At 44.8% G+C, this 14,477-nt stretch overlaps 1 protein-coding gene across 3 annotated transcripts in view; it reads left to right on the top strand.

Annotated features, from left to right (window-relative positions):
* Window positions 1-14,477, top strand: part of LOC129707191 (engulfment and cell motility protein 2) — a 129,158-nt gene that overhangs the window by 42,718 nt on the left and 71,963 nt on the right. For all 3 annotated transcript variants that reach the window (XM_055652011.1, XM_055652009.1, XM_055652010.1), the window contains exons 2-3: window positions 6,038-6,194; window positions 13,478-13,518. In XM_055652011.1, coding sequence (XP_055507986.1) covers window positions 6,117-6,194; window positions 13,478-13,518 — 119 coding nt within the window. In that variant the 5' untranslated portion in view covers window positions 6,038-6,116. The remainder of the gene's footprint in view (window positions 1-6,037; window positions 6,195-13,477; window positions 13,519-14,477) is intronic.

Raw genomic sequence — 14,477 nt, 5'->3', positions numbered from 1 at the left:
TTAGGACAAAGACCCATCATTTATTTATCACCAGTGCGCTCTTTCTTCGTAATGATGTTCCAAACAGTTGATTGTATTATATTGAATTTTAATGAATTTTGGGTTGTCAGCAGTGATACAATAATAAAGAACACACAACCACAATAAAAAAAATGTAACACAAACATCCACCACAGCATTCATCACTGTGGTGGAAGGCACAAAAATTTGACCAATCCTTCTCCATTTCCCCTCCGTGGACAGGACCAGAATCAGTCCAGGATCGGCTCTTCCTCATCGGAGACCGCCGCTTTAAGTTGTTGTAGGCCGCAGGCCGGCGGTCAAGATTTAAAGTCTCCGCCGCAGCCAGGAACACCGTAGACTGCAGGGCCGGCGGTCGAAGCTCCCCTCCAGGGGTGTTGGTAAGTCCATGCCGGCCCTGCGGTAGAAGTTGGCCGCGGGCCGGCAGTGATGGCTTCTTCTTCCCCCGGGTCCCCCACGAGGGATCCCGGGCTGTAGACGCCGCACCAGCTGGAGCTCTGCAGACCACGACTTCAGGCTGCCGGCTGCCCCGGGCCAGCGAAACGCCGAGAGTCCACGCTGCGCCTGCCGCTGAAGCCCCGGGCGCGTCGCCGGGAAGGGCCGCGCCGATCCTTGATGTTAGGCCACGGGGGAGGCGACCTGGGAAAAAGTCGCCTCTCCATGGAGGAGGCGACCAAAGCGGTTTCCCCCTTGCCCCCCCCACACAAAACACACCAAGAAACATCAAACACATACTTTAAAACATACTAAAAAATAAGAAAAAGTTGAAAAACTGACGCGTTGCTGACATGGCTGTTGCCAGAGCAGCGCCCCCCCTTCGACATATATGATTTTGGTAAGTCTAAGGTTTGGCTGATGTCTCTAACAGTTTTATTCGTGTTTCTCAGTCTCATATTGGCTTCTTTGACTTTTATTGGCACAAGTTTGGTCCTCATGTTGATGAACAGCAATAAAAGTTTCCAACGGTGATGGAGGAAAGACTAGGTGCTGAGAGCTCTCTTATTACTGCATTAAGGAGGCAATTAAACACACCTGAGCAATTGCAAACCCGTGAAGCCGTGTGTCCCAAACATTATGGTGCCCTGAAATGGGGGGACTATGTATAAACAAAGCTGTAATTTCAACATGGTGAAACCAAAATGTATAAAAATTTCCTTTAATAAAATCTGACAATGTGCACTTTAGCCACATGTCATTTTTATTCTATTCCAAATCAAAAATTGTTGAGTACAGAGGCAAATAGATAAATGATGGATCTTTGTCCCAAACATTATGGAGGGGGCTGTACTAGGGCCAGATGTGCAACTGAAAAGGTGAATTAATTGCACGTTTCAGGTCCTGGCACTGGGATTTGCACGCTCCACTTTTCTCATATTCTGTCTCCCTACTTAAGTTATATGTGCCATAAAGCTCTGATGATAAAATATACAGCAAAGTTGGAAATGAGGCGCATTTGGCATAGCACAATTTGTCAGTGATTCCATATCCTGGGAGATGCAGTCTTCTATCTGTACGTAGTTGGATGGAGTGGGTGTAGGGGAGAGCAGGGAACAATGTGATAAATCGCGGCAAGTTTGCAGTGTGATTAATATTTGATGAACCTGTCTCTGCTGAGGATCCTGAAACTCCATCCTAGGAATACATTTCATTACTAGAATTTTACAGATAATCTCTTCCTTCCTCTTGGAATTGCATTACTTCAAACATTGTTTTCAATTAGTGCTTTGGGGTTTCAAACAGTGCATCAATCATCTTTTAATAAATGCTAGTATCTGTGGACATGAAGAGGAAAACTATTTTGGATGAAGATCCTGAGGTGGGAGCTGCTCTGTTCTTTATTAGTGTCTTTGTGGTATGCCTAAGGTTCCAGCCCCTTGGTAAAACTTGAGATTTTGAATAGATTTCCAGGACTTTTGACCAAGGTCTCTTGACAATGAGGATGTTTGGGTACAAAAGGAAATGGACCAGACATTCTTAAACTTGCAAATAGGGTGTACGAATTGCAAAATACACTTATAGGTGTTCTATAAATGGAATTCTGGGGGATTAAATACATTTGGAAAAAGCTGGTTTGGGATGGATAGCATGGTTATGCACCTGGGAGATCATGACTCACAAATTTGAGTTTTGAGAAGAAGTAACCAAGAAGGTGATGAGGTTAGCGTTGTAGATGTTGGTCCATATGGACTTTGGCAAGGGCTTTAAGGTTCCTTGTGAAGGCTACTCTGGAAGGTTAAATTGCATGGGATCCAGGGAGAGCTAGCTAACTGCATACAGAATTAGCTTCATGGTAGGAAGCAGAGACTGGTGGTGGATGGTTGTTTTTCAGACTGGAGGCCTCTGACTAGTGGGGTGTGCCTCGTGAATCGGTGCGGGGCCTGTTGCTGTTGTTACCTGTATAATAATTTGAGTGTGAATGTGCGAGCCATGGTTGGCAAATTTGCAGATGACACTAAAATTGGTAGTGTAAGGAGGAACTGCAGATGCTGGTTTAAACCGAAGATGGACACAAAATATTGGAGTAACTCGGCAGGATAGGCAGCATCTCTGGAGAGAAAAAATGGATACTGTTTTGGGTCGAGAGCCTTCTTCAGACTGATAAAGATAAAATTGGTAGTATTGTAGACAGTGAAGAAGGTTGGCATGAATTACAGTGGGATTGTGATCTGCTTGGCAAGTGGACCAAGGAATGCTAATGGAGTTTAATTTGGATGTGTGAAGTGTTGCCGTTTTAGTAGTTGAACCAGGATGGGGCCATCACAATAAACTGCAGGACCCCTGGGCATTGTGCAGAGCAGAGATATCTTGGAATACAAGAACATAATTCCTTGAAAGTGGTGTTGCAGCTTGATAGGGTGGTGAGAAAGGTTTTCTAGTACATTGACCTTCATCAGTCGGGTATTGAGTGAAGAAGATGGGATGCTATGCTAGTTGTACAAGATGTTGGTGAGGTTGCTTTTGGAACATTGTGTTCAGTTTTACTAACCCTGCTACAGGATAGATGCCATTTAGCTGGAAAGACTATAGTGAAGATGTACAAGGAAGTTGTCAGGACTCGGGCCTGAGCTATAGGGAGAGGTTGGGCAAACTCGGACTTTATTCCCTTGGACACCAGAGGCAGAGGGGTGATCTTATAGAAGTGTATAAAACCATGTATAACAAATGTATGAAAAGTGCTGGTTGGGGCTGGTGCACCACTGCTTGTTTTCAGCATCCTAATGCCCCTGTCCCACTTGGGAAACCTGAACGGAAACCTCTGGAGACTTTGCGCCCCACCCAGGGTTTCCGTGCAGTTCCCGGAGGTTTTTGTCAGTCTCCCTACCTGCACTACCTGCAACCTCCGGGAACCGCACGGAAACCTTGGGTGGGGCACAAGGTCTCCAGAGGTTTCTGTTCAGGTTTCCTAAGTGGGACGGGGGCATTACTGTGCTGTTTGAAACTCTCGCCCAGTGACGTTTTACTATCAGAAGCTACTGGTGATCCATGCAGGAGCAGGTATACCACTTAACTGTGAGGTAGTAAGGCAGGGATTTGCACTGTTAAATCCTTTCTAATGAAGTCAAACCTGTAAATAAAGACTCTCAATAGGAGAATGTAAAAGATTCTCTGGTATGTTTGAAACTGCAGCAAGAGAATTCTTTGATGACCAGGACAATGTTTATTACTTAACTATCGCCACTAAAGTGGATAATCTGGTTTTTATCACACTTGTTTTGTGCTTTACTCTTGACCTACAATCCAACTGTGACAATATTTTAAAAGTGCAAATCAGGACATGGTTTTATTCTGAGATCCTGTCAGATGTTATATAAATGCAAGCCGTTGCTTCTCAATCCACGTACTGAAAGCTTGTTGTTACTATTGGGACTTGATGACTATCATTAATGCATTTATTGTATCTTGACCTAACGCATGTGTTAAATTGTACATTACAAGGAAGACGTGATGACATTTAGAATTTAGAAAAGTACAGCAGAAAAACAGGCCTTTGACTCGATGTTTGTGCCAAACATGCCTAAACTAATCTCCTCTGTCTGCACATGATCCAGATCCCTCCATTCCATGCATATCTATGTGCCTACCTAGAAACTTTTAAACAGTACTATCATATCTGCCACCACCTCTCTGCAGCGGGTCCCATGTGACCATTGTTTATGTTTAAAAAAAAAAAAAAAAAAAAACTTGCCCTACTCATTGCTCCTTTCACATTAAAGCCATGCCCTCCAGTCTTTGACATCTCCATTCTGGGGGGAAAAGGTTCTGGGTGTCTACGCTGTTCATTTGTTAATGAAATCCCAACGTGGTCTCAACATCTAGAATGTTTTGATGAAAGAACCCACTCTTAAACTTGTGGTATGTACTTGGTATATGGAATGGTCGCTGTGGCTTAGGCTGTCTCTTGGGAAAGAACAATTGTGCATTCAGAAGCACAAACTAGGCTATCTGAATGCAGCATAAATCTGGAGACCGGAAGTGGCGGCGCTGCCTGGCGGCTGCGGCTCGCCTTAGTCCGTTTGTTTTGTTTTTTTGTTATTGTTTTCTTTTGTCTGTTTTAGTTAAATTTAGTTTATTAGGTTGTGTAAGTGTGTGTGTGTGTGTGTGTTGGTAGAAACAGGGTTTTAATCACTTCCTTCGGGGGGGGGGGGTGCGACTTTTTCTTGTTGTGTACCCCGTCTCCGTCTGCGCTGAGGCCTAATGGTGCAGCGGGCCCAGTGGATGACATCGTTGGGAGCTCGCAGGTCACAGGTTGGCTCCCGCAACAACAGCTTCGTCCGCTGGACTGGAGGGCGTCAGCGTCGACCACACCGGGCCGCGGAGTTTGAACCGGCCCGTTCGCGGAGCTTGGATTCAGCAGCGGGACTTACTTACCATCACCCAGTGGGGTCACAAAGAGGGAAGAGATAAAGATTTTAAGACTTTTGCCTTCCATCACAGTGAGGAGGTGCCTGGTGAGCTCACTGTGGTGGATGTTAAATTTGTGTTTATTGTGTGGTTTTGTTATTTTTATTATATGTATGACTAGAGGCACGAAATTTTGTTCAGACCGAAAGGTCTGAATAACAATAAAGGATACTTTGACTTTGACTTTGACTTTGATATCATATGAGCAGGGAGGGATTCTGGTGTCCAGCGTGCATTTCCATCATCCAAGAAAAGTAATTCCTGTAAGTGTAGACTGCCAACCCTTCTGAAGAAGGGTTTTGACCTGAAACGTCATCAATCCCTTCTCTCCAGAAATGCTGCCTGTCCTGCTGAGTTACTCCAGTATTTTGTGTCAACCCTCCTGATAAATTGGGCAACTGTGCATTGCTCTCAGCATGATTTGTGTATGACTCAACCCAGTGAATACATTCATGGAGCGCAAGTATCTTTATTTCTTGTAACCCTTTTCCTTTCTAATACTTTTCCATAAGTTTTTCATGAGCATTTTTGCTACTTGAATCTCCTCATTGCAAGTAGAGGCCACGAAATGTGTTCATTTGATACATGTCTTAACCACTGATTTGAAACTATTGATTTATTAATTGTCATTAATTTCCGAAGGTAGCATCAGCGAGTTGGTTGTATTTAGTATTTCTTGCGGGAGTGCCGTGAACAGTTGGTTGAAGGATAATTGATGAGGTAAAATTACACGGCTCTAAATGAAGAGCAGGAGTAAGAGGCCATTTTAAAATGATGGCTATGTCAAAAGCGTGGCACAGGCATGATGGGCTGAATGGCCTTCTGTGTTATAGAATTTTATAGTGTAACCCTGGCCAAGTGTGCTGGTGAATAATTTCTCTGTTGGTGTTTTATCGGTTGGGCTGCATCAATACACCTAGTGGCTGCAGGTAGAACTAGAAAGTGGCCCGGGAGCTTTCAGTCGATTCCCTACTGAGGCGCCCCTACTGAGGTTTGCAAACTCCACTTATGTGGAGACAACTGCAATCTTCTGATTTGGTGTGGTTAAGGTGTGAACAGTTGAAAAATGTACTTAATTTTGGTCGATTTTTAATTCCAAATTATTTTTGCACAGATTTGAGCTCCCAATGTGTCCCCATGCTGGTCGGTCTCTTTGAGTTGCAGTAGAAGAGGTGCTGGACGGTCTGTTCCCAATGCCACCCCCATCAGACATTGTGAAGGTGGCAATCGAATGGCCAGGAGCTAATGCCCAGCTGATCGAAATAGACCAGGTGAGTGGCTGTGGTGCTGAGCAGAGATCTTGTGATGTGGAAGCTGTGTCATGGGGAAAGAACACTGACATCTATCATCATACATACTACCTGAACTGTTGAATATTTCTAGCATTTTCTCTTCTTATTTTGGATTTTCAGTAACTGCATTTTTTTTTGCTTGTTTGTCAAAAACCACTCTGGACATTTCCACAGTGGAACTGCTGGGACAAACCAGGGTAATTACAGAAGGATACAACAAACTGCAGATGCTGGAACCTTGAGGGGAAAAAAAACAAAAGGCTATACGAACTGAGTGGGTTCAAGATTCAAGAGAGTTTATTGTCATGTGTCCCTGATAGGTCAATGAACAACAGAACATAGTAGGCATTGACTACAGAACAGATCAGTGTGTCCATATACCATTGTATATAAATACGGTATATACACACATTTGAATAAATAAACTGATAAAGTGCAAATAACAGATAATGGAATATTACTGGTCAGAGTTTTGTCCGAGCCAAGTTTCATAGCCTGATGGCTGTGGGGAAGTAGCTATTCCTGAATCTGGTTGTTGCAGTCTTCAGGCTCCTGTACCTTCTACCAGAAGGTAGCGGGGAGATGAGTGTGTGGCCAGGATGGTGTGGGTCCTTGGTGATACGGCCAGCCTTTTTGAGGCAGCGACTGCGATAGATCCCCTCGATGGAAGGGAGGTCAGAGCCGATGATGGACTGGGCAGTGTTTACTACTTTTTGTAGTCTTTTCCGGAGGGGGGGGGGGGGGGGGGGGGTTAGACAGAGACAGAGGGGGGTGTATTGTGATAAATGTAGGACAGAGCCTCCTTAATTGGGATAAGGTCAATGTCAAAATTCCTTGCTGGTTCCCCATGTGTGCCATTGTACAACAGGTGAGATGTGCTATGCGGGGCAATTGTAACTTTCTTTCTGTGCTGTAAAGTTCTGTTCGGTCAAAATATTTCTTCTAATTGGCAGCTTGGTTGAATGACAGCCCGTATCACTCAGTACATTTGCCAACTACTGTTGAGGGACTTTCTTTCATATTAATTAAGATCTTAATTTGACAGCTTAATCAGGCTATCAACCAGAATATTTGACTGCAAAATGTTAATCCAACACATTGGACTCTTGTTATCCCCACACCTGCTGGAACGTCACTTTGTCTATGTGACATCAAATCTTTGCTGATGAATTTTTTTTTTTTTAATTAAACAATGTAAACGTGTGAACTAAAGTTCTGACCATCTGTCCAATTGTTGCAAGTTTTCGTCTGATTATACTCCTGTGTCATGCTTTGAGATGTTGCAATGTCTTTTTTAAAACTCCATAAAAATCAATGTTTCCCTCTCTTAATGCATTCTTTAATTCTACTCACTTTAACGACAAACTGAAGACAAATTGGGACATATGAAGATGCTGATATTATGCGCTGGTGACTAGCTGAATCTTGGATTTTCTTTATATTTGCCTTTAATTATAGGATATTTGGTTCTTATGATACTCATCCACCAGTGAAGAGTTGACAGATTAGGAAGACTTCAGGCTTGTTTCCAAATCACTGATAGACACAAAGTGCTGGAATAACTTCAGTCTGAAGAAAAGTCCCGACCCGAAATGTCACCTCTCCAATTTCTCCAAAGATGTTGTCTGGCCTGATGGTTTAAACCAACATTGTTATTTCAAACCTCTGAATTGGATAATTTGGCCAAGCTGATACACTAGCTTCAAAACCCTGATCTAGGGCATGTGCTGCTGGTTACCATCCATTGACTTTGGTGTCAAATGAAAATGAAATCCTGTTTTGTTACTGCTACATTTTTAAGGATTGGGGAAAAAGCAAGCCTGGATGGGCCCCATGCATCTGCTTGGCATATTAATTTGTTAATATCTACTTGTCCACTGCACCATTGCTGCTCTGCCATTCTCCATATCCCTTAACTCTCCTGTGCCAAAAATCTATTTGTCTCAGATTTGAACATAGACTTCCCATGCATGCTTAATTTTTGCAGTTAAAATTGTTATACTGCTCACCATGACTGTGTACTTCAAGGATAGCTTGTACCCTGCGGTGTTAAGATACCTGCACTTTGATCTCTATGTAATGTCTCCAAATGTCGTCATATGATATTTTAAAATAAAAGGCACCCCCCTCCCTCCCCAGTCCCTCACAGTTCTTCTGGGTAGGGGACGAGGGAGTGAGAGTAGAATGGAGCAGGTATGGTTGAGGGGAACCCATATTTTGCAAAAAAAAACTTTTTGGTAGCATTAATATGAAAGGTGTAATCCATAGAATATTCTAGTTAGATTATTCTAATCCATCAGAATAGGTAAAATGCAGCCATAGGAAAGGTGGAAATGGATTATTTTGCAGGATTTAAGGTTGGTGGGTGTACAATTAGGTTTGCTACAGGGTTCTGTGAGTTTGTAAGGGGTACTGATTACCAACCTGTGCTCCGCTATGGAGATGAAGTCGAGGAAGGGAAGAGTTGGAGATGGACCATGAAGGTGAATGTGGTTTTGGGGGGTGACGCAGGGTTCAGCAAAGACCACACCGACGCTTGCAGTGGGATGAACTTGTGATATGTTTTATTGACATTGACCAGGAAGTCCAAGACCGCACGGGGGCATTGTCCCTTGTTGTCATGGAGCATGTACGGTAATGCTGGCAATCTCCGACTTGTCCCGGGAGCTCAGACTTTGTCTAGAAGGAGGAGATGTAGTGATCTCTGGCTTCTCTCTGCAGTTCACTCTTGCCTCTAGAGGAAGCGTTGGCAGTCTGGTAGCCAGTGTCAGCCAGTGATAGGGATCAGAGCGGCATCCGAGAGAGGTTACAACTTGCCGTGGGATCTTCCATCACCCGGCGAGGGCTTCAACATCGGGACCCTTGATCGCCTCGACGCAGCAATTTGACCGCGGGGCGATGGAAGACCCAGCAGCCGGTTTTAACCCGCGCCAGGCCGGGCAATGAAAGGCCCCGCGAACGGGCCATTTTAAGCTCCGCTCTATGATCTTTGCTCCACCAGGACATCTCCCTCCTCCAATCACCGCGCTCTATCCTCAGTCCCACTCCCCCTACATCTGCCTCTGACCGACACCTCCCTCCTCCAATCATCGCGCTGAATCATCATGTCCCTCACCCCCACCCCCCCCGAGCCACTTACGCGATCTTCTTCAGCAAAAAGAGCTGAAGAAGATCCTGAACCATGTGTCTGTTCCTTGTGCAGATACCTAACCCACTGAGTTCCTCCAGCACTTTGATTTTGCTTGCGTTAAAGAAGAAGTTGTTCATTGGAAGATTATGTTTGGTGCTCAGGTGCTTGAGCAATATCTCCTCATCTTTTGAATCAACATATTATATCTCCCATGACTCATTGCTAAATCACACTGCCTTTCAAGTTTAACAGGTCATCAACCTGTAATAACTTTTTTTTGCTCAGCATAACTGTTGCCTAACCACCTGAGTATTTATAACATTCTGTTTTATATTTCCACCGCCTACAGTTTTTATTTTGCTTTCTAGCAGTGATAATCTAACATGGTTCTTCAGCCTATGGGGACTAAATGAAGTTATGAGTATGAATCAAAAAGATGAGAACTGTCGGATCAGAAAAGTCAGCCGTAGTTCATTTGCTGTCTTCGCATGGAGCAATAATGCGAATGTGGTCAAACTCCAGTAACTGATCTCTAACAATCAGCCTCCCAAAACCATAGGCATTATGTAAGGGCAGATTCTCATAATAAAGTGCTTTGGTAACCCCAGGCAAAGACACTTCTTTCCTCCGCAAACTACACTTTGCATGGTATGTGCTCAGAAGCTGCATGCAATTGCAGCTCCCCCAACAAGGCCCCAGGAGAAACTATAAATGGAAACAGTGGGCAAAATAACTGGTGCTTCAAATTCATATATTATGTAGGATTGACTATTTGTGCTCGTTGTTTGCTCAAACTAGTATCAGTTTTCTTGGTCATTTTTATCAGCATTAATATCCTATATTCTGCGGTAACATATTTGTGCCCTTAAGTGTTTTTATACTACTTGCTTCAGCCACTCTCTGTAGGAGTGAGTTCAACATTCTCACCATGCTGTGGATGAGAGTTTCTTCTTAATTTTACTTATGGTTTTCTTGGTGACTGGTTTTATATTGATGGCCTTCAGTCACCCCTTTCCCACTTGGAAGCATTCTCTCTATAACAACTTCAACAAAGCTTCCATAATGTTGTGGACCTCTACCAGGTAAACTTTCAGCTGCTTTAAATACCTATATGACCCGGTACAGGTGCACAACCTTTTATCCGAAAGCCTTGGGACCAGACACTTGTCGGATTTCGGACATTTTCGGATTTCAGAATGGAAGATTTTTAGCGTAGATTAGGTAGGTAGCGCGGGCGGCTTGAAAAGTCTGGAGCAGCTGCCTCCTCCCCGGAGACCGGGAGAATCATTGTATAAATGTTAGTCAGTTAGTTTGGAGGGATTTTATGTGGTGGTGGTGTAGGGGTGAAGGGGGAAACTTTAATTCTTAGTCCCCTACCTACCTGGTCGGCGACTCCCAACCTCGCGGAGCTGGGGGCTCCGTCCGGCCGCGGGCGGCGCCGGTTGTAGCTCCGACCCCGGCAACTCTACCCCTGGCTGCGAGGCGCTCCAAATCCAGCGCCGCCCGCGGCCGGACGTCCCAGCTCCGAGAATGTCGGGAGTCGGCGGCGTCGCAGCGCTGGGATACCAGCGGGGTGCGGGCAATGCCTTACCGGGTCGCCGTGCGGCAAGCTCCGGAGCGCTGTGGCCGCCTTCTTCCAACATCGCGGAGCGTCGCTGGATTTGGAGCCGCGGAGCTGGGGGCTCCGTCCGGCCGCGGGCGGCGCCGGTCGGAGCTCCGACCCCGGCAACTCTACCCCTGGCTGCGCGGCTCCAAATCCAGCGACGCTCCGCGATGTTGTGTGTCGGCGGCCACAGCTCTCCGGAGCTTGCCGCACGGCGACCCGGTAAGGCATTGCCCACACCCCGCTGGTGCGGAGCTGGGGCGTCCGGCCGCGGGCCGCGCTGGATTTGGAGCGCCTCGCAGCCAGGGGTAGAGTTGCCGGGGTCGGAGCTACAACCGGCGTCGCCCACAGCCCCACCGGCCACAGCGCTGCGGAGCTTACTGCACAGCGACCCGGTAAGGCATTGACTGCTCCCCGCCTCTCCGACCAGGTAGGGGACTAAGAATTAAAGTTTACCCCTTCACCCCCCCTTCACATAAAAGCCCTCCGAACTAACTGACTAACATTTAAGCAATGATGTACAGATGTTTAAGCGTCTCCCGGTCTCCAGGGAGGAGGCAGCCGCTACAGTAGTACAGACCTGGGTTGACCGTGGGTCGTTTTGGGTCCGGTTTGGCGCCAAACGCGAGCTTTGGTGCGCAGACGACATCTGGAAAAAATGGCCGGTTTTCGGAGCTTTTCGGTTTCTGGAACACCGGATAAAAGGTTGTGCACCTGTATATTCATTTTTTCCCGATATTACTTGCACCTCTATTGTCCTTGTAAATACTTTCTGCACCCTCTTTGCTGCTATCATATTTATTTTTTTAATTATAAACCAGCTAACCAGGTTTTGATTTTGTGTTTAGCACAATTTCTCTAATCTTGGGTTATTTTCCTCCAGATGTAAATCTGAATGTGGAATTTGCTTCCTTTTTAACAACCTTTCAAATCAGCAGTGCAACTTCTAGTTTGGTTTTGTACTTCCTTTGTTCCCTTCAGGGCCTGAGCCACTTGCACGATTTTCTTTTGGCACCCTTCATAGTCGCGGCGGGTCGCAGATCACTGGGTGGCACCTTCTTCTTCTTTCGTGTGGCGTGCACAGCCTAAAGTTGTAGGACAACTTGTTCTATTTGATCTTCTGTTTGTGCACGTCGAGTTGATTGCAGTAGTCGAAACAGGGCAGGCCACGTGAAGGTTGCAATCTTCCACCCCGGGTGACGCCTGTATGGTCGAGAGTAGTCGCCCAAAGAGTCGTACCGTTTTCTGGTCACGCCGGATTTTCCACAATTTGAACATTTTTGGCGACCTGCTGTGACTATGACGGGTGCAGGCAGTCGCCGAAAAGATTGTGTAAGTGGGACAGGCCCTTTACTCTTCTCTGGGTTCAACCTCTGCAAATAAATGACCTTTCTTCCTACCAAAATACACGATCTTGCCTTTATCTGTGTTGAACTTAATTTTAAAATTGTGGGTCTGTTCTGCAACTTATTAATGCCCTATAATTCTCAGCTTTTCACCCAATTTGGTGTCATCAGCAGCTTTAGAAATGTCATCCAGATATAATGTCATCCAAATCGTTAATATAAATTGTGGACATCAGTTATTCGAGCACTGACTCTCATGAAACACCACTGCCCCTCTTCACACTTTCCACTATGATTGACTGCACTTTACTGCTATCCATCCTAAAGCCACCTGGCTATCCTTTTGCAGACTGTCCACTGGCTTGTTATCTGACATTATTCATGCACCTATTATACCATGCCTTATCAAAGACCTTTTGAAAATCCAGCTAGATTGCCGGTCCTGTTCCCACCCCAATCTTTAATTGATGTAAAATATTTAACTTCTGCATGTTCTTGTATAATTTAAGCTCCTCAAAGATTTCTTCATTGTTATTGTTGGTCTCTCTTATTGTGCATTCCTCTATTGTCTGCGTATTGCACGTACATCTTCTTTTGCCCCATTGTTCCTGTGTCACTATTCAACTCTGCATGTTTACTTCATCTTTTATCACACTTTTAAATGTTCCCTGTTCTACAAACTGGAAATGGAAGGGGTGGGGTGGAACAAAAAGCTGCAGGTTTTAAAAAGCTGAACTAAAAACATTTACGTGATTGGAGACTCAAGACTGCAGATGGTGCAATCAATCTTGAGCAGAAACAAAGGATTTGAGGCACCCAGCTGGTCAGGCAGCATCAAGGGGATGATTTTCTGAGCGTTCCTAACTTTTTTGTTAATATACGAAAGAGGAAGATGTAGGGAAAAGGGATGCATGTAAGGAATAAACAAAATCGCAGGCGGGAAGTGAAATTTGAAGGGGTTTTTTTTGGGCGGGGGAAATGTGTGGTTTGCTGGAATTGCCTCTGTAGAAAGTTGAGAAATGTAACCTCGTGTTTATAGGCATTTGTAAGTAAAACCAATACTCCTGTGTCTTTGAGTTGCTGATGAATTGGGGATTTAGTGTAACTGCTGTAAGATGAATGTGATCTGAAATGTTAATTGCTTGAGTTGGTTGGTAACCTTTAAACTCTTTCTTCTTTGCAGAAAAAACCACTGATTGCAATAATCAGAGAGGTTTGCGATGGGTAAGTACTACAGTGCCAAAGCAGCATGGGTTTAAAAAAAGGTGTCCAATTTTGTAATTGGCAAAATGACAATGCTATTCAGGAGGTTTTCAAAGAAATAGAAAGGTATAGAATGACTGTTAAATAAAGATTTGTGGGAGGGATTTTGTATTGAATGTTGCATTTAACTAAGTGTCGGTAAACTTGTATGATAATGAATTGGTAATATTATTTTGTACTTGTAAAAATTATGCAGATTATACCAAGGCATCGAGTGATTATATGTAGAACATTGTACATGTTTTTGCTGGCTGTAAAACAAAGGTGTTCAGCTGTGATATTAGCTTTGCTTTGTGGAAGTTTAAACCGAAGTTGACTGTTGTGTTTGGCTACAACGTAATTGATTCGCGTCTGTTATGATTTAGTTTAGAGATACAGCACGGAAACAGGCCCTTCGGCCCCCCAGGTCCGTGCTGACTAGCGATCCCCACACATTAACACTATCCTACACCCACCAGGGACAATTTTTACATTTAGCAAGCCAATTAACCTACAAACCTGTGCGTCTTTGGAGTGTGGGAGGAAACCGAAGATCTCGGAGAAAACCCACGGGGAGAACGTACAAACTCCATACAGGCAGCACCCGTAGTCAGGATCGAACTCGGGTCTCTGGCGCTGCATTCGCTGTAAGGCAGCAACTCTACCGCTTTGCCACCGTGACAGCCCTGGTCTCTACTGCACAAGTCAATAGCATTCCTCAATATGGAGTACTTTATTTATTAAATATTTATTAACCTTCATTTAATAAGCCTGTTTTTGGTGGGACAGAGATTGCAGATGCTGGAATCTTGAGTGAAACTCAAGTGCTGAAGGATGTGGGTCAGGCAGCATCTGTGAAGGGAGAGAACAGATGAAGTTTTGGGTCAGGCCCCTTCTTCAGACTGGAGTAGGGGGAAGACTGGTGGAAAAATGTGATGGGG

Source organism: Leucoraja erinacea, chromosome 21, assembly GCF_028641065.1.
Source record: "Leucoraja erinacea ecotype New England chromosome 21, Leri_hhj_1, whole genome shotgun sequence".
NCBI classification, from domain to species: Eukaryota; Metazoa; Chordata; class Chondrichthyes; order Rajiformes; family Rajidae; genus Leucoraja; species Leucoraja erinaceus.
This window is presented reverse-complemented; position numbering and strand designations above follow the sequence as displayed.